At 44.5% G+C, this 22,983-nt stretch overlaps 1 protein-coding gene across 7 annotated transcripts in view; it reads right to left on the bottom strand.

The window, feature by feature from the left end:
* Positions 1 to 22,983, bottom strand: part of LOC137365491 (serine/threonine-protein kinase MRCK alpha-like) — a 789,178-nt gene that overhangs the window by 207,773 nt on the left and 558,422 nt on the right. For all 7 annotated transcript variants that reach the window (XM_068027939.1, XM_068027937.1, XM_068027940.1 and 4 more), the window contains one exon: positions 11,509 to 11,642. In XM_068027939.1, the coding sequence (XP_067884040.1) occupies positions 11,509 to 11,642 (134 nt within the window). The remainder of the gene's footprint in view (positions 1 to 11,508; positions 11,643 to 22,983) is intronic.

The raw sequence follows: 22,983 nt of genomic DNA on the forward strand, positions 1-22,983 counted from the left end.
GACAAGACTGAAACACCAACAGCTCCACATAATACACCATCTTGAATTTAACATGTATTACTGTTCCTTCATGACTACTGCATCAATATCCTGGAATTTCCTATCTAACCAGCATGGAAGTACTACCATCAAAAGAGCTATAGCAGTTTAAAGAGAAAGTCCACCTTCTCAAGACAATTTCGGATGGGTAGTAAATGCAACCTTGCTAAAGTTGCCCACATCTTGACAACAAATTAATAAAATATAGTACTCGGAACAAGAAAATACCAATATTAGATCTTTAGCCAGGGCAGCAATTATAATTGGCCTCAGCACACCAATCATTGTGCTAGGAAGAAATGATCAGGCAGGATCTCTGCTCTTGATATTAACTCATGTCTGAAAATGGGAAAGGATCTGGCTCAGCCACAACACCATGTGAATGGCTAAAAGTGCTTGTCTAGACCAGGGTTGTCCAACACACTGCGCGCAGGTCAGAATCTGGCCCGCCAAGGATGAGAAATTTCCGGTGGAAATCCGTCATTAGCTTCTTCCAGCTGCCAAAGGTTTCTGTGACTGACAATGACTGCAGCTCCTTTATCCAGATGGCGGACATGCTTCAGTACCAGATGTTCTGGCTCCTTTACTAAGATGGCGGCGCCTGGGCTGAGCTGCATGTCTGCCGGTGCTTCCCGCAATGGTTGCATTCCCAGTGTGGCCTTCCCAGCCTTGAACTCGGGCCCTAGGCCCAACACAGGCTGTGCCTGTACGCTTACCCGGCCTGGGTCTGGGGCTCTTCATCTCTGGCACAATTACTGAGTAGTAGCCTCCTGAGGAGGCAGCAGGGCCCAGGGGCAGGGTTAACCAGGCCCCAGGAATTGGTTGGGGGGGGGGGGGTGGTGACACAGGGAGGAGTGAGGGTCGCAGGCACAGGAGGGAGGACAGAAACAGACAGCGAGACACAGACAGAGATACATGCAGAGAGAGAGAGAGAGAGAGAGACGGGGCACAGAGAGTCACAGAGAGACACACAGATGCACAGACAAAGAGAGAGAGACACACACAGACAAGGCACAAAGAGAGGGGGACACATGGAGAGGGAGAGAGAGGGAGAGGGAGAGAGAGAGAGATGGGGAGCAGAGAGAAAGAGGGACAGGGTGCAGAGAGAAAGGGGGCACAGGGAGAGGGGAAGACAGGGAGGCGGGGGGCAAGGAAAGGGGGGACAGAGAGTGGGGGACAGGGAGAGGGGGGCAGGGAAGGGAGGACAGGGAAGGGGGCCAAGGAAAGGGGGGACAGAGAGAGTGGGGGCAGGGAGAGTGTGGTCAGGGATAGGAGGGCCCAGGGAGAGGAGGGAACAAGGAGGGGACAGAGAGAGGGGGCAGGGGGAGGCAGCAGAGGGAGGGAGGGGGCGGCGGAGGGTGGTGGCGGCGGAAGGAGGGGTGTTGGAGGTGGGCGGGGGTCAGGGAGGGGGGGGGGGGGGGGATCGGAGAGAGAGGGGCGGAAGGGAGGGAGGTAGGGAGGAAACAATATGAGAGAGCGAGAGACAGACAGTGATCAAGATTATTCCTGACAGATGATGTGCATTGCTACATCAAGTGTGTGGGTAGAAGTTGTATATTTCTGCAAGTGAAAACAATGCCAGATAGCTCATTAAATCAGTGTTCAACGAAGTGACAAGAAAGTAAGTTAATAAATTAGTCTCCTCATTTTAAGCATGTTCAGAAAAATGCACATTTCTTTGTGGTTCTGATTCAGAGTAAAGTAAATTTCTAATACTTGTACCGTACCAAAATTTGCCCCATGTAGGAAAAAAAATTATAATGCGGCCCCTCACGCGAAAAGGTTCGAAACCCCTGGTCTCGAATGACGTGAGAAAATAGATCATTTGCGTAAGGTACCAGATGCCTTCTGGCATCGGTAGAGCTGAACCCCAGAAATGAGTCAGCAACTTCAGAAATAAAAGGGGGTGAAACTGGGGCGGGAAAGTGAAAAAAACAAAGAATTTGAAGCTCAAGCTAATTTGTTGTAACTAATTAAAAAGAACTATTCAGAGAGTGAGACTGCTTGTTTGGAGCATGTGGGACCAGACATCACTTCTGGCAGTGATTTCATGCAGATGCACTCCAGGGATGATATGATTGATTAAAATGGGCTACACTCAACAAGGCACTAAAGGGGTAATTCACACATGTATTTGTGAATTTGATGGTGTAATAGAATGCAACTGAAGAGATAACTAACAAAAAAAACATACCTCACAAATATGATTGCTGTTTGTAGACCAGGCTTCAAGAAATAGTCCCTGTGGACCAAGTAAAACCTAACTTCAATAAGCTAATGAATACTGTAGCAACCTTGGTACACCAAGGGATGATAAACCCTGCATTTGCAGTTCTACATACAATTACAGAATTGCAGCCTGCAACAGTGTCAGAGAATACTTCACAGGTTGGAGCTGCATGCGCAGTGAGCAGTTTTGTAGCTTAACTTAGGACCAAATTTTTTGGATTGACCCAGGACTCTGTGATGAAGCTGCTTATTGATCATCCTTCACAAGATTAAAAAAAGACTTGCCTTTATTTCGAACCTTCCATGACCACCGGATATCTCAAAGCACTTTATAGCCAATGAAGTACTTGCGAAGTGCAGTCACTGTTGTAGTGTAGGAAATGTAGCAGACAATTTGCACACAGCAAGCACCCACAATCAGTAATGTGATATTGACCAGAAAATGTTTTTTTTGTGATGTTGTTTGAAGGATAAATATTGGCCAACACCAAGGATAACTGCCCTGCTCTTGTTCGGAATAGTGCCATCGGAACCTTTACTCCCACCTGAGAGGACAGACGGGGCCTCAGTTTAATGTCATCCAAAGGACGGCATCTCCGACAGTGCAGCCCTCCCTCAGTACTGCACTGCTAGTGCCAGACTTGATTTTTGTGCTCAAGTCCTCTGACTCAGAGGCGCGAGTCTTTTTCTTCTTATTCATTCATGAGATGTGGGCATCACTGGCCAGGCCAGCATTTATCACCCATCCTTAATTGCCCTTGAGAAGGTGCTGGTGAACTGCCTTCTTGAACAGCTGCAGTCCAGGTATACCCACAGTGCTGTTCCGGAGTTCCAGGATTTTGACCTAGCGACAGTGAAGGAACGGTGATATAGTTCCAAGTCAGGATGGTGTGCGGCTTGGAGCGGAACTTGCAGGTGGTGATGTTCCGATGCATCTGCTGCCCTTGTCCCTCTAGTTGGTAGGGTTTGCGGATTTGGAAGGTGCTGTCTAAGGAGCCTTGGTGCGTTGCTGCAGTGCATCTTGTAGATAGTACACATAGCTGCCACTGTGCGTCGGTGGTGGAGGGAGTGAATGTTTGTAGATGGGATGCCAATCAAGCGGGCTGCTTTGTCCTGGATGGTGTCGAGCTTGTTGTGTGTTGTTGGAGCTGCACCCATCCAGGCAAGTGGAGAGTATTCCATCACACTCCTGACTTGTGCCTTGTCGATGGTGGACAGGTTTTGGGGAGTCAGGAGGTGAGTTACTCGCCGCAGGATTCCTAGCCTCTGACCTTCTCGTGTAGCCACAGTATTTATATGGCTACTCCAGTTCAGTTTCTGGTCAATGGTAGCCCCTAGGATGTTGATAGTGGGGGATTCAGCGATGGTAATGCCATTGAATGTCAAGGGAAGATGGTTAGATTTTCTCTTGTTGGCGATGATCATTGCCTGGCACTTGTGTGGCACGAATGTTACTTGCCACTTATCAGCCCAAGCCTGGATATTGTCCAAGACTTGCTGCATTTCTACACGGACTGCTTCAGTATCTGAGGAGTCGCAAATGGTGCTGAACATTGTGCAATCATCAGCGAACATCACAATTTCTGACCTTATGATTGAAGGAAGGTCATTGATGAAGCAGCTGAAGATGGTTGGGCCCAGGACACTACCCCGAGGAACTCCTGCAGTGATGTCCGGGTGCTGAGATGATTGACCTCCAACAACCACAACCATCTTCCTTTGCGCTAGGTATGACTCCAACCAGCGGAGAGTTTTCCCCGATTATTATTGACTTCAGTTTTGCTAGGGCTCCTTGATGCCATACTCGGTCAAATGCTGCCTTGACGTCAAGGGCAGTCACTCTCACCTCACGAGTTCAGCTCTTTTATCCATGCTTGAACCAAAGCTGTAATGAGTTCAGGAGCTGAGTGACCCTGGTGGAACCCAAACTGAGCGTCAGTGAGCAGGTTATTGCTAAGCAAATACCGCACTATTGATGCGGCCTTCCATCACTTTACTGATGATTGAGAGTAGGCTGATGGGTTGGATTTGTCCTGCGTTTTGAGTACAGGACATACCTGGGCAATTTTCCACATTGCAGGGTAGATGCCAGTGTTGTAGCTGTACTGGAACAGCTTGGCTAGGGGCGCAGCAAGCTCTGGAGCACAGATCTTTAGTACTATTGCCGGAATACTGTCAGGGCCCACATCCCATAACCAACGGATCAGATCTAAGCTCTGAAGTCCTGCCACATCCAGCCATGAATGGTGGCGGACAATTGAACAACTAACTGGAGGAGGTGGCTGCACAAATATCCCCATCCTCAATGATGGTGTAGCCCAGCACATCAGTGCGAAAGATAAGGCTGAAGCAGTATCCAGTGCCTTCAGTCGTTTCTTGATATCATGCGGAGTGAATCGAATTGGCTGAAGTCTGGCATCTGTGATGCTGGGGACTTCAGGAGGAGGCCGTGATGGATCAACTCGGCACTTCTGGCTGAAGATTGTTGCAAATGCTTCAGCCTTATCTTTCGCACTGATGTGCTGGGCTCCTCCATCATTGAGGATGTCAGGCTGTTGCTTGACTAGTCTGTGGGACAGCTCTCCCAACTTTGGCACAAGCCCCCACATGTTAGTCAGGAGGACCTTGCAGGGTTGACAGGGCTGGATTGTTTCTGGTGCCTGGATCGATGCCAGTTCATTCTTTTTTATTGATTTTGTTGGAGCGGTTAGATACAACTAAGTGGCTTGCTCGGCCATTTCAGAGGGCATTGCTGTGGGTCTGGAGTCACATGTAGGCCTGACCAGGTAAGGACAGCAGATTTCCTTCCCCAAAGGACATTAGTGAACCAGATGGGTTTTTACAACAATTGACAATGGTTTCATGGCCATCAGTAGACTAGCTTTTTAATTCCAGATTTATTAATTGAATTCAAATTCCACCTTCTGCTGTGGTGGGATTCGAACCCATGTCCCCAGAGCAATACCCTGGGTCTCTGGGTTACTAGTCCAGTGACAATACCACTACACGACCGCCTCCACCACCAACTGAGCACGGCCGACACTATATATTAGGACACAACACCTCAGCTCCATCTCTATTGCTTTGAGGCAGCAAAGAGTTGACTGACCTCAATGAGTTCACTGGTCTGTAACACTTCGTACCGTTTTTTGGAGCAAGTAAAGGGTTATCTCCTCGATCTGACAAACAGCACTTCGTCTAATTTGTCTTTGCAATTTTAGGATATAATCTGTAAGAACCATCAACTATGATAGCACAGAAGGAGTTCAACTGACTCAGCATGGCTCTTTGCGGGAGCAATCCAAAACTAATCCCACTGCCCCACACTTTCCCCTAGCCCTGTACGTTCCTCTGTTTCAAAGATTTATCCAATTTATGCTAAAAGATGGAATGGTCTCTGCCTCAACTACTTACTATGATTTCTCTAAACCAATCTCCTCATTCTCTTCATGACAATTTTGAATTGATGACACCATATCATTGACTCCCCAACCAACAAAATATTTCCATATTCATCGCATCAAACCCTTCATAATTTTAAAAACCTCCATTGAATCTCAGCCTTTTCTGCTCCAGTGGAAAAAGGCCTGGCATCTCAAGTCCCTCTTCATAATTACAGGGCTGGATTTTGTGCTGGAGGCAGGGTTCCCGGCGCCGGGCCGACAAGGTGGGGGGAGCCCTGCCTCTGCCTTTTCTTGCCCACCGAGTGATCCACCTTTAAAGACATGGATCCCGCCTCCAAGACCTGTTGTCCAATCAGAGGGCTGGCAGTTCAGCAGTATCGACAGCGCCACTGGGAGCAGTGGTCACCGCCAGTATTGCAGAGGCCTCGGACCCAGGCCCAGTGCTGGAACCCTGGAACAGAGGTAGGTGAGGTGGGGTGGTTGTGCCATCCAGGGGGACGGTGATCCTGGGAGGTAAAGTTGTTTGTGGTGGGGAACTTCTGTGGGCCAAAAATTACCACCACCCCCCAAGCCCGAAGGGAGGGCGCCTCATATTGCAAAGTGTCCTGCCCGCACGGCGGAAGCATCCCCACTGCGGGTAAGGTCCCAGCGGCAGCGGGAAGAGTCCCTTAATTGGTCGTTAATAGGCCAATTAAGGGCCTCAATTTGCCTCTGGGCGGGAAGACCGTTGTTGGCTTATCCCGTCCCTGGGAAGATCACTTGGCGACGGGGAGGTGACAGGCCCTCTGCTCGCCAGGCACCACCCCCCCCAGCTGCTGTGATACACCGTTTCCCCTCCCCACCCGCCTCCGACCCCGCCTCAAGGGACAACATAAAATCCCGACCACTGTTGCTCATTTTTGCGACATTAATGATCTTTCGAATGGGCTACTCAGGAAAGCACATAGGGCTCAAACTGAGGCTTAACCATTGCCATGTACAAACTTATTGATTCTTCACTCCTGTACTCTTATTGTACTACTTACGAAATGCAACGTAGGGTTTTTTTTTAGATTAGATTAGAGATACAGCACTGAAACAGGCCCTTCGGCCCACCGAGTCTGTGCCGAACATCAACCACCCATTTATACTAATCCTACACTAATCCCATATTCCTACCAAACATCCCCACCTGTCCCTATATTTCCCTACCACCTACCTATACTAGTGACAATTTATAATGGCCAATTTACCTATCAACCTGCAAGTCTTTTGGCTTGTGGGAGGAAACCGGAGCACCCGGAGAAAACCCACGCAGACACAGGGAGAACTTGCAAACTCCACACAGGCAGTACCCGGAATCGAACCCAGGTCCTTGGAGCTGTGAGGCTGCGGTGCTAACCACTGCGCCACTGTGCACACCTATCAATAGTTTAATAATGTTTTTGAATCACATTAAGACTGACAAACTGCACATGAAAGGTGTTTAAGAGTTATAAAATCAGCTACTATGATGGTAATTTGATGAGAGTGCATACTGGACCATGAACAGGATGGAGCGTGATCCAAGAAAGTAAGAGATCAGAGTTCAAGTGACATGACAAGTAACATCCCAGTATTAGCTGTAAATCAGGAAATGGAAGGGAGGGAGGAACTCATGAAAATTACAATCACCAGGGAAGTGCTACTGAGCAAATTGTTGGAGCTGTGGGCTGATGGACTTCATCCTAGGGTCTTAAAAGAAGTGGCTCGTGAGATAGTTGATTTTCATTTGCCAAAACTCCCTAGATTCGGGGAAGTTCCATTGGATCGGAAAATAGTGAATGTAACTCCTTTATTCAAAGAGGGAGGGAGACAGAAAGCAGGAAACTACAGGCCAGTTAGCTTAACATCTGTCTTTGAGAAAATGTTAGAAGCTATATTATAGTAGGGCACTGAGAAAAATTCAAGGTAATCAGGCAGAGTCAACATGGTTTTGTGAAAGCAAAATCATGTTTAACCAATGTAATGGAGTTCTTTGAAGAAGTAACGTGCTGTGGATAAAGGGGAACCAGTGAATGTCTTGTACTTAGATTTCTAGAAGGCATTTGATAAGGTGCCACATCATAATGTGGAAAGTAAAAGCTCATAGTGTAGGGGGTAACATTTTGGCATGGGCAGAAGATTGGCTAGCTAACAAGAAACAGAGAGTAGGCATGAATGGGTCATTTTCTGGTTGGCAAGATGTAATGAGTGGTGTGACTCAGGAATCAGTGCTGATTCCTAATTTAATATATTATATAAATTTTACAATTTATATAAATGACAAAGATAGGTAGGAAAGTAAGTTGTGAAGAGGACATAAGGAGGCTAACAAAGGGATCTTGCCAGGTTAAGTGAATGGGTAAAGATCTGATAAATGGAGTATAATGTGGGAAAGTGTGAAATTGTCCATTTTTTAGTTTAGTTTAGAGATACAGCACTGAAACAGGCCCTTCGGCCCACCGAGTCTGTGCCGACCATCAACCACCCACTTATACTAATCCTACACTAATCCCATATTCCTACCACATCTCCACCTGTCCCTATATTCCCCTACCACCTACCTATACTAGGGGCAATTTATAATGGCCAATTAACCTATTAACCTGCAAGTCTTTGGCATGTGGGAGGAAACCGGAGCACCCGGAGGAAACCCACGCAGACACAGGGAGAACTTGCAAACTCCGCACAGGCAGTACCCAGAATCGAACCCGGGTCCCTGGCGCTGTGAGGCTGCAGTGCTAACCACTGCGCCACTGTGCCGCCCGGACAGGAAGAATAAAAAAGAAGCATATTATCTAAATGGTGAGAGATTGCAGAGCTCTGAGATGCAAGGGATCTGGGAGACCTCGCAAAAGGTTAGTTAGCAGGTACAGCAAGTAATTAGGAAAGCTAATAGAATGTTATCATTTATTGCGAGGGGAATTGAATACAAAAATAGGAAAGTCATGCTTCAGCTATACAGGGCATTGGTGAGACCACATCCTGAGTACTGCGTACAGTATTGGTCTCCTTATTGAAGGATGTAAATGCGTTGGAAGCAGTTCAGAGAAGGTTTACTAGACTAATACCTGGAATGGGCGGGTTTGTCTTATGAGGAAAGATTGGACAGGCTAGGCTTGTATTTGCTGGAGTTTAAGAGAGTAAGAGGCGACTTGATTGAAACATATATGATTCTGTGGGAGAATCTAGAACTAGGGGTCACTGCTTAAAAATAAGGGGGCACCCATTTAAGACAGAGATAAGCAGAAATTTTTTCTCTCAGAGGATCATGAGTCTTTGGAACTCTCTTCCTCAAAATGCGGTGGAAGCACAGACTTTGAATATTTTTAAGGTAGAAGTAGATAAATTCTTGATAAGCAAGGGGGTGAAAGGTTACAGGGGGTGAAAGGTTACTGGGGGTAGGCGGGCATGTGGAGTTGAGGTTATGATCAAATCAGCCATGATCTTATTGACTAGCAGAGCAGGCTCGAGGGGCCAAATGGCCTACTCCTGTCCCTAATTCATATGTTCGTATGTTGAACTGCAGTAGATCAGCTTCAATGGCTCAGTGCATCTCCAGAGTTCAGTCTTTTTTATTTTATTCATTGAGGGGATGTGGGCTTTACTTACAAATTCAACATTCATTTATACACTGCAGTCACAGTGTGATGGTGGTGTAGGGAGTGAATGTTGAAAGTGGTGGATGGGGTGCTGATCAAGCAGGCTGCTTTGTCGTGGATGGTGCCAATCTTCTTGTGTTGTTGGGGCTACACTCATCCAGCCAAATGGAGAGTATTCCATCGCACTCCTGGCTTGTGCTGTGAATGTCTTTGCAATAAAATATACATAGGTGGATCTCATAGGGTGGCAGCACTATACACAGTAAATACTGAAAATGCACAGCAGTTAAGTTGAAAAGAAAAAAAGCAGCTTAACATTTAGCTGCTGCCAGAGGACTGCTAATGTTGTACCATTGTTTGAAAAGAAAGGAAGAGATAGCCCAAGTAATTAAAGGCCAGTCAGCCTAACCTTGGTAGTGAGCATGGAGTAATCAAGGCATGGAGTAATCAAGGACAGTCAGCATGGATTTAAGGGAAGGTCGTGTCTGACTAACTTATTTGAATTTTTGAGAATGTAACAAGGAGGGTCGCTGAGCACATTTGATGGATTGTAGCACTGCTTTTGACAAGGTCCAACATGGCACTAGTCAAAAAAGTAAAAGCTCATGGGATCCAGGGGAAAGTGGCAGGTTGGAGTCACAATTGGCTCAGTGGCAGGAAGCAAAGCGTAATGGTTTTTGTGCCTGGATGGCTGTTTACAGTAGGGTTCTGCAGGGCTCAGTACTGGGTCCCTTGCTTTCATGATTTTTTTACACAGAGGGTGGTGAGTGCCTGGGACTTGCTGCCAGGGGAGGTGGTGGAAGCAGATACGATAGCAACGTTTAAGAGACATCTTGACAAATATATGAATAGGAAGGGAATAGAGGGATACGGACCCATGGAAGTGCAGAAGGTGTTAGTTTCGGCAGGCATCAAGATCGGCGCAGGCCTGGAGGGCCGAATGGCCTGTTCCTGTGCTGTTCTTTGTTCTTTGATTATATATCAGTGATTTAGATAAAATCTCGGGGCATGATTAAGAAGTTTGCAAATACGAAAATTGATCATGTGGTTAAAAGTGAGGAAGAAAGCTGTAGGAAGATATCAATAAACTGGTCATGTGAGCAGAAAAGTTGGAAATTGAATTCACTCCAGAGAAGTGTTAGGTAATGCATTTAACGAGGACAAATAAGGCAAGAGAATACACAATAAATGGTAGGATACTGCAGAGAAACAGAGGGACCTTGGACCATATGTCCACAGATCCCTGAAGCAAGCACGACAGGTAGATACGTAGTCAAGAAGGCGTATGGGATACTTTTCATTACTGGCCAAGACATTGAATCTAAGAGCTTATAGTATAATGTTCTGGTAGAACTGTATAAAATACTAATTGTGCCACAGTTAGAGTACTGTGTACAGTTCTGGCCACTGCATACACGAAGAATGTAATCGTACTAAAGAGGGTTCAGAAGAGACTTACAAGGATGTTGTAAGGAATGGCTATGAAGAAAGGTTGGATAGGCTAGGGTTCTTTGGATCAAAAGAGGCTGAATGGAGATTTAATTAAGGTATAGAAAATTATGAGGGGCCTAGATAGAGTGGATAGGAAGAACCTATTTCCCTTCACTGAAAGGTCAATAACTAGGGGCATAGATTTTAGCAGGATTAAGGGGAAGTTCAGGAGAAGATTTTCCACTTAGAGGATGGTGGGGATCTGGAACTCACTGCCTGAAAGAGCGGGAGGGGCAGAAACCTTCAAGTTTTAAAACACTTGGAATATGCACCTGAAGTGCCTAAACCTTCAAGGCGACAGATGAAGAGCTGGATAGTTCTTGTTGGGGTGGCACATAGATGATGGGCCAAATGACCTCCTTCTCTGCCTTAAATTTTCTATATTGCAATAAAAACTGTTCAGTTAGAAAGAGCATCCAAAACATTGAGCCATCTTTCCCCTTTCAGTCGACAGTCCTGCTGTTTTCATAATTTATTGTGGGGTTTTCTCTTTATCTCAGAGCTCTGTTCAATTTTTGTGGTTTTACTTTGCTGTTGACCAAATGTCGCAAGCAGACATGATGGTGATCCATCAGATTCTATATCAACAGGGCAATAGCAAGCCTTGCTCAAGTTTTGTCAGATAGTTGCAAGAAACACAATTAAACCATGTGTGATTATTTCAAAAACACATAGGCATCATTCGAGCACTCTCATCATTTCTGTCAACTGACAAAATCTTCAGAATCTGAAGATGTAATTACCTTTTGAAGATCGTCTTTCTCCTGCTTTGTCAATTTGATTTGCTTCTCAAGTGCTTTAATTTGTCTACAGCCCTCTTCAAAATCTCTTCTGATGAGGCCTGCTTCTTCAAGCTGCAGCTCCAGCTGACCAAAATCTGGAACAAGAAGCATGATAATTGGTTACTTCACCTCAGAGAAATGTCATTATTTATAGCCAAATCATCTTGCTTTTGTTTTAAATAGTCCCTTCACAAAAAAAAAGGATGGTTATTTTGAAAATTAAAACTTTAAGTGGAGGGTTGCAAAACAAAGGTCGAGTGCGAACATGAGCCTAGATTTGCCAGATTTCCTGAGGCAAGTCATGAGAATTACATGGTTCAAATGGGCAGCGCAGTGGTTAGCACCGCAGCCTCACAGCTCCAGTGACCCGGGTTCAATTCTGGGTACAGCCTGTGTGGAGTTTGCAAGTTCTCCCTGTGTTTGCGTGGGTTTCCTCCGGGTGCTCCGGTTTCCTCCCACATGCCAAAGACTTGCAGGTTGATAGTTCAAATCCACCCTGGCAGCTGGAGATGTCAAATTCAGTTAATTAAATAAGTTTGGAATAAAAAGCTAGTGTTAGTAACATAACTACTGGATTGTTATAAAAACCTAATTTGTTCAGTCCTTAGCCGGTCTGGACTATATGTGACTCCAGACCCACATAGATGTGGTTGACTCTTAACTGCAATGTCAATTCTTAACTTTTAACCTCTGCAATGGCCTAGCAAGTCAGTTTAGGGATGGACAATAAATGGTGGCCTTGCCAGCAACACTCATGCTGTGAATGAATTAAAAAATCACTGGCAGTGGCATCCTTGCTGCAGATGGCCTACGTTGTCCTGCTGACTCAATGCAAATTGAGGCAGCTACCCTGACACTATCTACTGTTATACCAATAATCTCCCTCAACGATTAAATATTGCAAAGTATTTTAAAAATAAACTTAAACGTTAAAAAATTGGCCGAAAATTAAAATTTTAGAAATATGGTCAAAGATTGTTCAAGAAAGAAGGTTTTGTATTTATTTAGCACCCTTCATTATCACCAGATGTATCAAAGCATTCTACTGCCAATGAAGTACTTTTTAAAGTGTAGTCCCTGTTGTAATGCAAGAAATGTGGCTGCCAGTATGCATACAGCAAACTTCCACAAACAGCAATGTGATAATAACCAGATAATCTCCTTTTTGTGATGTTCCTTCAGGAATAAATATGGGCCAGGACACCCTGCTCTTTTTCAAAATAGTGCCATGGGACCTTTTACATCCACCTGAGCAAGCAGATGATACCGCCAGACCTGCTGAGTATTTCTGACACTTTTTGTTCTCATCTCAGGCAGATGGGGCCATGGTTTAACCTCTCACTCAAAAGATGGCACCTCCAACAGTGCAGTACTCCCTCATTACTTCACTGGACTATCAGCCCTGATTTTTGTGCTGAAGTCTTGGAGTGAGATTTGAACCCAAAACCTTGTGACTCAGAGGCAAGAGTGCTACCCATTGAGCCACAGCTGACACTAACAACAAATGGCACTACTACAAAGATAATTGGAATTTCAATATGGAAACATATAAAGTCAATTTAAGAGTTCCTTGGGCCAGGGAGCAGTGGGTGCTAATTTAACTACCTTTGCATAAATTATGCGGCCATAAAGAGGCTATCAGCTAAAATGGGCCTAAATACTTGAGCTCACTAAAATCTAAAGGCCACCCTATTTGCAGGCTTGGAAGGAAGTGGCACAGAGCTGCTCACCCAGTTCAGTGTTCCATCTGTGCCAGTTGTGCCCCTGCTCTCTTGGCTCAATCTACTTTCCTTGAATGAATAAAAGCAAGGGGGTGGAAGGTTATCAGGGGTAGGTGGAAATGTGGAGTAATCAGTTCAGCCATGTCCTTATTGAATGGCAAAGTAGGCTCGAAGGGCCGAGTGGCCTACTCCCGCATCTAATTCGGATGCTCGTATGTTCCACAATTTTTGAAAACCTGCAGTCATCCTTGCTGACTTCCCTCTGTATTCCACAGGGCATTTTTGAAGGTAGGGTGCCAAAAACTGCACAATTCCAAAAGCAGCATCAACAACTAGAGTCAAATGGTCCACCGAGTTGGATGTCTCCTAGCTAAAAAATATTAAACAAAGGAAGCTGATGCACTTCTTTTAATTCGCTCCTACATCCTTTCGCATAGTCAATAGTACATTAGGAAATATATTGTCCCATTAACTCAACATGATCCCTGAAAACATAGGGAACCAGAAAAAATAAGACTGTGCCACAATACTGCAGGCACAGCGGGAGTTCATAAAGATTGCAAAGCTCAGCAATTGTTTCTGCTTAAGACTTTAATGGAAATGAAAATTGTGGATGGTGTAATATCGAGTGCCAACTGACAATAAGCCTGTTTTGCACTACTGGCGAAGACCAATTTCACCCCAAGTATGGAGTTAAAATAATTTCAGGCTTGTTCAATATTCTTTATAAATGAGTAGTAAATAAATACTTACTTTCCCGTACTTGATAATATGACTATTTCTTATTCAGTTACTACTTTAAGGCTCACAGCCTCCCTGACCAACCTCTCCTAAAATTGAAAACACATGGTGTTCTGAATACACAAAATGTCATGTTTTATCAAATTCCCAATAGGATTTAAGAATGAAAAGCTTGACAAACTGTGCCAAAAATCTTTTCATAAAAAAAAGCAGGAGATTCCATTAGGAATTCACTGACAGCATTGAACCCCTTCTATAAAAATGTCCCTTTCCCTTGTATTGATCTGTCACAGGTACCGCTCCCCAAGTATTACATCAGTGTAATGCACTGCCACAGATACAATCATTCCCTCACCACCTCCATCTCTGCATTTCCCCCTCTTTTGTACAAGTGCTTTCCAGTTGTGCGCACACTGCTCCAGCTAAAAATGCAGAGGACAAGGGTCAGCAGACTGTGATTACAGTCAAAATTTTTCACATTTCATTCTGAGTCTTCTCATTCTGAAGGGATCCGTTCAGTTCTCTTGGAGACTGGGGGCTTAATGGAAAACAGACTAAGGAGAAGTAGGACGAAGGTGAAACAGAAGTTTTGAAAGAGACTCCTAATGTTATTACCTGAAATAATATTGGATCATAGGAGCAGGAGTAGGCCATTCAGCCTGTCGAGCCTGCCTCCGCTATTCAGTTAGATCATGACTGATCATCTACCTCAACACCACTTTCCTGCGCTATCCCTATATCCCTTGATGTTATTAGCATCCAGATATCCATCAATTTCTGTCTTCAGCATGCTCAATGATTGAGCTTCCACAGCCATCTATGGATGGGGTGGAGAATTCCAAAGATTCACCACCCTCTCAGTGAAGAAATTCCTCCTCATCTAAGTCTTAAATGGCCTACCCCTGTATCCCCTGGTTCTAGACTCACCAGCCAGGGGAAACATCCTATCTACATCCACCCTGTCACACCCTGCAAGAATTTTCTAAGTTTCAATGAGATCACCTCTCATTCTTTGAAACGCTAGAGAATACAGGCCCAGTTTCCTCAATCTTTCCTCATAAGATAATCCCGTCATCCCAGGGATTAGTCTGGTGAATCTCCTTTGCACTCTCTCTATGCAAAGTATATCCTTCCTTAGATTAGGAGACCAAAACTGTATATAATACTCCAGGTGCAGTCACACCAAGACTCTATACAATTGCAGCAAGACTTCTTTACTACTGTACTTAAAACCCCTTGTGATGAAGGCCAACATACCATTTGCTTCCTAATTGCTTATTGTACCTGCACGCTAGTTTTTCGTGACTCATGAACAAGGACACCAACGTCCCTTTGGACGTCAACTCTTTCCAACCTCTCACCATTTAAGAAATACTCTGTAATTTTTTACCTTGATGACTTGCATTTGGATGTGCAGAGGACCCTACAATCCATTAAAGTTGATTCCTTTAATTTCTTTATGAAATAAATTAAAATTGCCCAACAAATATTATTCTGCAACATAAAACTGATCAAAGTTTACAAAGCTGTTCAATCTAAAATTTGGCACATATCTCAGCATTTCCAGAATAATCCATCTATCAAGCTCTTCACTGAAATCCCTTTGACATTTTGAACCATGAATGCTCCTATGGTTTTGTCCAATTGTATTTCCTTGAGGTTAGCAATGACAGCCCTAGCAAACTAAGTCAGAGTTCCTCTACACTACCTCTACAAGTACACACAGGTCAGCAATAGCATGAGATAGCTATAGGATAAAGCTCAGTCTACAAACACACACAGGTCAGAGATAGCTGTAAACACCTCAACAAGCACATACAGCCACAATCCCAAGCTTCAAGATCACTAGCCATGACTGCAATGTGACATGTGCAGTATTGATGCTGGCCTTAGGTATGGCGTTACCAGATAACTTTCCTAATTGTGCAGTTGTACATGCAAGATGGAGGCTGGCCAGACACACTTCACATAGTAACCTCAACAATAACTGGAGACTAGACTCTTGCCCAAGGATGGCGGCCTTTTGTGCATCTGGAATTTTCAGCTGCAATTTCCCAATCCCAGATGTCAGAAACATTATTTTGGGTCAACTGTAATTTTTCTAGCACACAATCAATTAGATATTTGTAAAGGAAAAGCAACTGAGTACTGGTAGCCTTCCCCAGTGAATCATTTCCTTGGTGCTAAACTTGTTTTTACTCTAATAATTTAACATAGCAGTATCAAAACTACTGCAGACTTTGGTTGTCCAAATTGTCCCCTTCCTCCCCTGGTGACGGTGCTGGGATATATCAGCAAATTTACTATAGTCCAGGCTCCCCAACACTGGCAGCCCTCCAAAACTTCCCCCAAGTCTCCATTCTTCACAAGACAGCTTAGATGGCTATTCAAAATAGTAGGGGATCGCAGGTGAGCCCAACCCTATTCTCTCAAAAACACACTTCTCCTCCAGAATCCAGGGGCACTGAGGCCAATTGTAGCAACTCAAATGCTTTCCTAACTCAGCCCGAAATGAGGAATGAGACCGGAGCTCTTTGCATGGCGTCACACCATGAGGATTCCCAACCCATTTCCTATGATGATGCAACTTCGGTTCATCTGCAAGTATGGAAGAGCGAGAGCTCTCAAATGTGAGTGATATCTCAAGTGAGAAAACAGAACACCTGCTTTGTCTGGGAGTTGTGCTATTCAAACTAAGGTCTTTTCATGTGGGGGCAAACCCTTTTTATTGATTCTGGGACACTGCACAGCTGAGAACCATTAAGCAATAAATCATTCAAGTAAGACACTGAAAAAATCCTGTTGAATTATCGCTTGTACAGGAGGCTAAAATAACATTCACTGCAACAGAATACAGAAACACAATATCCACCTGGATGGTCAGTAAGTGAGGTAGCAAAGCACAACAGCCTTAGATTTAGGTCTCTGTAGCTTTTATGCTTCAACTACTGAATAAACCACCCACATGGCAGAAAAAAACAAAAACCTACTTTGGCTTGTGTGCGCAAGCACCTGTGCATGAAAGTGATTACGCCCTCTGTCACTAGCCTCCACAAGGATTATTTGGGTACCTCATTTCTGAGTCAGAAGGCTGTTAATTGAAACTCAACAGTTTAGTTTACAATCTAGGCTGGCATTCCAATGCACTATGAATAGACAAAATGTCAATTCAAGATAAAATTTTCCTGTAACTTGCAGAAATGTAAAATCAGATTATTTGCTCCACTACTCACTCACCGTACCCAAAGCCACAATAATCACGATAAAAACACTTCCATAGAGACAGTGGTGTAGTGGTAATGTTACTGGGCTAGTAATCCAGAGGCCCTGAGGATATGAGTTCAAATCCCATCATGGCAGCTGGTGGAATTTAAATTCAATTGATGAACAAATAAGGAATTAAAAGCTATGGTCAGTAATGGTGACTACGAAACTACCAGATTGCTGTAAAAACCCATTTGGTTCACTAATGTCCTTGAGGAAGGAAATCTGCTGTCTTTACCTGGTCTGGCCTACATGTGACTCCAGACCCACAGCAATGTAGTTAACTCTTAACTGCCCTCTGAAATGGCCTAGCAAACCACTCAGTTGTACCAGAACAGAAAAGTCAAAAATGAATAAAACCGGACTAACCAGCCGGCATCGGCCTAGACACCAGAAACAACGGCAGCACACCCAGCCCTGCCGACCCTGCTAGGTCCTGCTCACTAACATCTGGGGACTTGTGCTAAAATTGGGAGAGCTGTCCCACAGACAAATTAGGCAACAGCCTAACAGCAATACTCACTGAATCATACCTTACAGACAATGTCCCAGACTCCTCTATCATCATGGAAATATGAGTAGTTCACCCACCAGAGGTGGCAAAGCTGCATATGGTCAGGAGGGAGTGCTCAACATTGACTCTGGACCTCATGAAGTCTCATGGCATCAGGTCAGATATGAGCAAGGAAACCTAGAGCTGATTACCACCTACTGGCCTCCCTCAGCTGATGAATCTCCATGTTGAACAGGACTTGGAAGAAACACTGAGGGTAGCAAGGGAACAGAATGTAATCTGCGGGGAGGACTTCAATGCCCATCATCAAGAGTCTTGGTCAGCATTGCACACATCCAATTAAACAATAAACAAAGGTTTTCATTATTAAGTATATTCAGCAATCAGTCTTTTTGTATTCTTTAGAAAGAGAAGTCTTTTTTAACAAAAATAAACCCAAGTGAACATAAATCCTTAGCTAGAAATAAACAGGTAGAGCAACTGGCTGTTCTGACTGCAAACAGCTCCAACAAAAATTGATCCTGGGCTACATGCATTCATTGCCTTGTAACTTGGAGAAAGACAGCAAAATGGTAAACCATATGTGCCTCTCATGCTGCTGGTCACTAATGAAGTGCAAGCAGATGGATGCGTGCATGGCAAAAAGGGGTCAGTTATCTGCTAACTGCAGCAGTGGATGGCATAACAACCAGCTCCGATGTTCACTGTGGATGGTTGCAAGGATCTAGTCAGAGCGAAGTGAGGAAAATGGTATCCTTGATCGGCAGTGCAGATGGTGGTGAGCTCTTCAGCTTACTGTGGACAAGACAGTAGAGTTTTGTTCCTGAGCCGATGCCTCGTCATGCACTGGTTCTGAAGCGCAGTGAGACACTCCCACAGCCTAGGGTAGACAGGTCTGCCAATGGCCTCTCCTACTGCACTATAAAATGGAGATAAAAACTCATCTTTACCATTCATTTCTGCTAATCTTTCATGTAACTAACTCAGAGGTCTGTTTGCAAGTTAAGAACTCATTTTTTCTTGTTATCCTGTGCAATTTTCCATGAATTTCTCTCGATTGGCTTGGTTGGTCATTACAACAACTTATATTTATATAGTGCATTTAATGTAATAAAACCTCCCATGGCACTTAACAGCAGCCTTATAAAAGAGAATATGACACTGACCCACATAAGAAATTTTCCGATGCCCAAAAGTTTGGACAAAGAGGTAGATTTTAAGGAATGTCTTAGAGGAGAAAGCAAGGCAGAGGGGTGTAGGGAGGGAATTCCAGGGCCTAGCAGCTGAAGGCACGGCCACCAATGGTGGAGTGATTAAAATTGGAGATGTGCAAGAGGCCAGAATAAGATGAGCACAGATATCTCAAGCTACTGGGTGTTGTGAAGTGTTTGTATTTAGCTCTCTGGGGTTTACCCCTCTTTTCTCCCCCTGTTGGCCAGAATTGCCTTCCCTGATTCACTGTTCTTTCTCACACTCTAAGGCAGGGATTTTATCCAGGTGACGGGGGTCTTGACCTCCGGCAAAAGTGGCGGCGAGAACCCCACGTCTCCCCTTCTGTTAGAGGCCTGCCGAATCATGCCAATTAGGCGCTTAACTGGACAGCAGCGGGCCTTCCATGTGATCAAGCACCCCAGTGACTGAAGTCCTGCCCTCTAAGCGCTTCCGGCCAATCAGAAGCTAACAGCTCTTTAACTGAGCAGCGCCCCTAAGGAGGTGGTGGTTGCTGCTGTTGGATCACCCTCCTGAGGCCTAGGAGTGGGGCTGGACCCAGGCCATAGATAGGTCACGGCGGGAGGGGTTTTGGAGGGCAGTGGCTGCAGTGGGCCAGCGGCAACGGCAGGTGGGTGGCTCTCAACGTGCCACCCTCCCCTTCCTGATTCCAGGTCCCTCATTCAGACATGTGCCTTCCAGCCCGGGACTTAATTTCGGCAGAGATGGGAAGGTGGTGGTGTACCCCCCCCCCCAAACCATCATCTCACCCGATTACATGCTCTCTCAGCCTCCAAACCCGCCGTGGAGGAGAGCAAAAATTCCCGAGTCTCTATTTCTGTTCCACCTCTCCCCTACCCAAGGTCTCCAACACTGCATTACCACTCCAGGTCCCCACTTTGTGTCTAAGCCTGCTGTTTTATTCTACTCCCGTCTGTTAAGACAACCTGGAGACACATACATTGGATATCTTGAGGAGTTAAGGGTTAAGAGTTGAACTGTGGATTGTGGAGCAACAGGTTTTCTATATCAACAGGATGGCTTTGAAGTGTCATGAGGAGAAATCATAGCTTGTCTTCTCTCATGTATTTCTTTGCACAAGCACTTTACATGACAGTAATGATGTCAGCCATGAGTGATAAAGTGTAACTTTAGGGGCTAGGGTAATAAACATAGGTAGAGGTAACCATTACCTAATGTATAGAATGATAACAGTTGATAAAGCCTGCTTTTCAAATATATTGGAAACCATTAGGTCAGAAAGTTTTATTTCAGGGTAGTAGTTTTGGAGTGAACAACTACAACTGTTTACATGAATAGATGGTCTTCAAAGGATTTGATGTAGGCAAAATATGGTGTATGAAGGAGCGTGGTTTTCAATAGTTCTTCAGAGAGCTCAAAAGGTACAGAAACTGAAAAGCCACTCTCTGATCCGGGTTGGGTCAAACCCCAACCCAGGTGTCATAAACTCTGTTCCATATACTGTACTACGCAGTGTCTCGTGCATACATAAGAACATAAGAAATAGGAGCAGGATTAGGCCATTTGGCCCCTCAAGACTGTTCCACCGTTCAATAAAATAATGGCTGATCTGATTGTGGCCTTAACTCCACTTTCCTCCCGGCCCCTCAAAACCCTTGTCTCCCTTGTAGATCAAAAATCTGTCCAATTCAGATTTGAATATATTCAATGACCCAGCCTCCACAGCTCACTGAGGAAGAGAATTCCACGGATTAACAACCCTCTAATAAGAAATTCCTCCTCATCTCCGTCTTAAAAGGGAGATCCCTTATTTTGAAACTGTGCCCCCAGTTCTAGATTCCCCCACGAGGGGAAACATCCTCTCGGTATCTACCCTGTCAAGCTCCCTCAGAATCTCAGTTTCTCAAGAACACAAAGAAACAGAAGCCGAATTAGACCATATGGCCCATTGAGCTTGCTCCGCCTTCAATAAGATCATGGGTGATCTTGGGCTTCAAATCCACTTTCCTGCCCACTCCCGTATTCCTTGATTCCCTGCGAGACCAAAAATCTATCTGTCCCAGCCTTAAATGTATTCAATGATGAAGCATCCACAACCCTCTGGGGTAGAGAATTCCAAAGATTCACAACCCTTTGAGTGTAGTAATTTCCCCTCATCTCAGTCCTGAATGATTGACCCCTTATCCTGAGTTTGTGTTCTAGATTCCCTGACCAGCAGGAACAATCTCTCAGTTTCTACCCTATCCAGCCCTTTCAGAATCTTGTATGTCACAATTAGATCGCCTCTCATTCTTCTAAACTCCAGAGAATATAGGCCCAATTTACTCAGCCTCTCATCCCAGAGACCAATTTAGTAAATCTTCACTGTACCGCCTCCACAGTGCAAGTATGTCCTTTCTTAAATGTGGAGACCAAAAACATAGTATTCCAGGTGTGGCCTCTCCAAAGCCCTGTACAATTTTAGGAAGACTTCCTTATTCCTGTACTCCAATTCCCTTGCAATAAAGGCCAACATGTCATTTGCCCTCCTAATAGTCTGCTGCACCTGCATGTTAACTTTGTGCGTTCCTTGTACGAGTACACCCAAGTCTCTCTGAACATCACTTACCAGTTTCACACCTCTTATAAAATATTCTGCTTTTCTTTTTTACGACCAAAGTGAACAACTTCACACTTCCCTACATTATACTCCATTTGCCATCTTGTTGCCCACTCACTTAACCTGTCTATATCTCTTTGCAGCCTCTCTAAGTCCTCCCAGCAGTTTACCTTTCCACCGAGCTTCGTATCATCAGCAAACTTCGATGCATTACTCTCTGTCTCTTCATCCAAGTCATTAACATAGAGTGTAAATAGCTGAGGCCCCAGCACTGATCCTTGCGGCACTGATTCACTGCCTGCCAATGTGAAAATGCCCCATTTATGCCCACTCTCTGCTTCCTGTCTGTTAACCAATACGCTATCCACACTAATATATTACCCCAACACCATGAGCCCTTATCTTGCCTATTAATCTTTTATGTGGCACTTTATCGAAAGCCTTTTGAAAATCCAGGTATACTACATCTACTGGTTCCCCTTTACCTACCCTACTAGTTACATCCTCAAAAACTCTTAAAAAAAAAAATTTGTTAAACAGGATCTCCCTTCAGTAAAACCATGCTGACTTGTTCTGATCATACTATGCTTTTCCAAGTGCAATGTTAATACTTCTTTAATAATAGTTTCCAGCATCTTCCCAATGACTGATGTTAGACTAACTGGCCTGTAGTTCCCTGTCTTCTCTCTACCTCCTTTCTTGAAAAGCGACGTAACATTTGCCAACTTCCAATCTGATGGGACCATTCCAGAATCTAAGGAATTCTGCAATATCATAGCCAGCACATCCACTATCTCTTCAGTTATCTCTTTTAGAACCCTAGGCCATCTGGTCCCGGGGACTTGTCAGATGTTAGTCCCTCAAGTTTCTCCAATACTTTTTCTTGGCTGATATCAATTATCTTTAATTTCCTTACTCTTTTTAGCTCCTTTACTGCCTATTTCTGGAATGGAAATACTGTCTTCTACTGTGAAGACAGACACAAAATATTTGTTCAATGTCTCGCCTTTTCCTCATTTCCCATGATGATTCTCCTGTCTCTGCCTCTAAGGGACCAACGTCTACTTTAGCTACTCTCTTCCTTTTTATGTACTTAGAAAAACTCTTAAAATCTGAATTTATATTGCTGGCTAGTTTACTCTCTCTCCATTTTTTCCCCTTTTTATCAATTTTTGGTGCCCTTTGCTGGTTTCTAAAACACTCCCAATCCTCAGACTTGCTACTATTCTTTGCAACATTTTAAGCCACTTCTTTTAGTCTAATACTCTACTCAACTTCCCGAGTGAGCCATAGATGGGTCTTTCTTGACGAGTTTTTGTTTCTGAATGGAATGTATTTTTGTTGAATCCTTTGAATTGTTTCTTTAAATGTTTCCCACTGTTCTTTTAACGCCATACCTTCCAGTC

This window comes from Heterodontus francisci, chromosome 3 (genome assembly GCF_036365525.1).
Source record: "Heterodontus francisci isolate sHetFra1 chromosome 3, sHetFra1.hap1, whole genome shotgun sequence".
NCBI classification, from domain to species: domain Eukaryota; kingdom Metazoa; phylum Chordata; class Chondrichthyes; order Heterodontiformes; family Heterodontidae; genus Heterodontus; species Heterodontus francisci.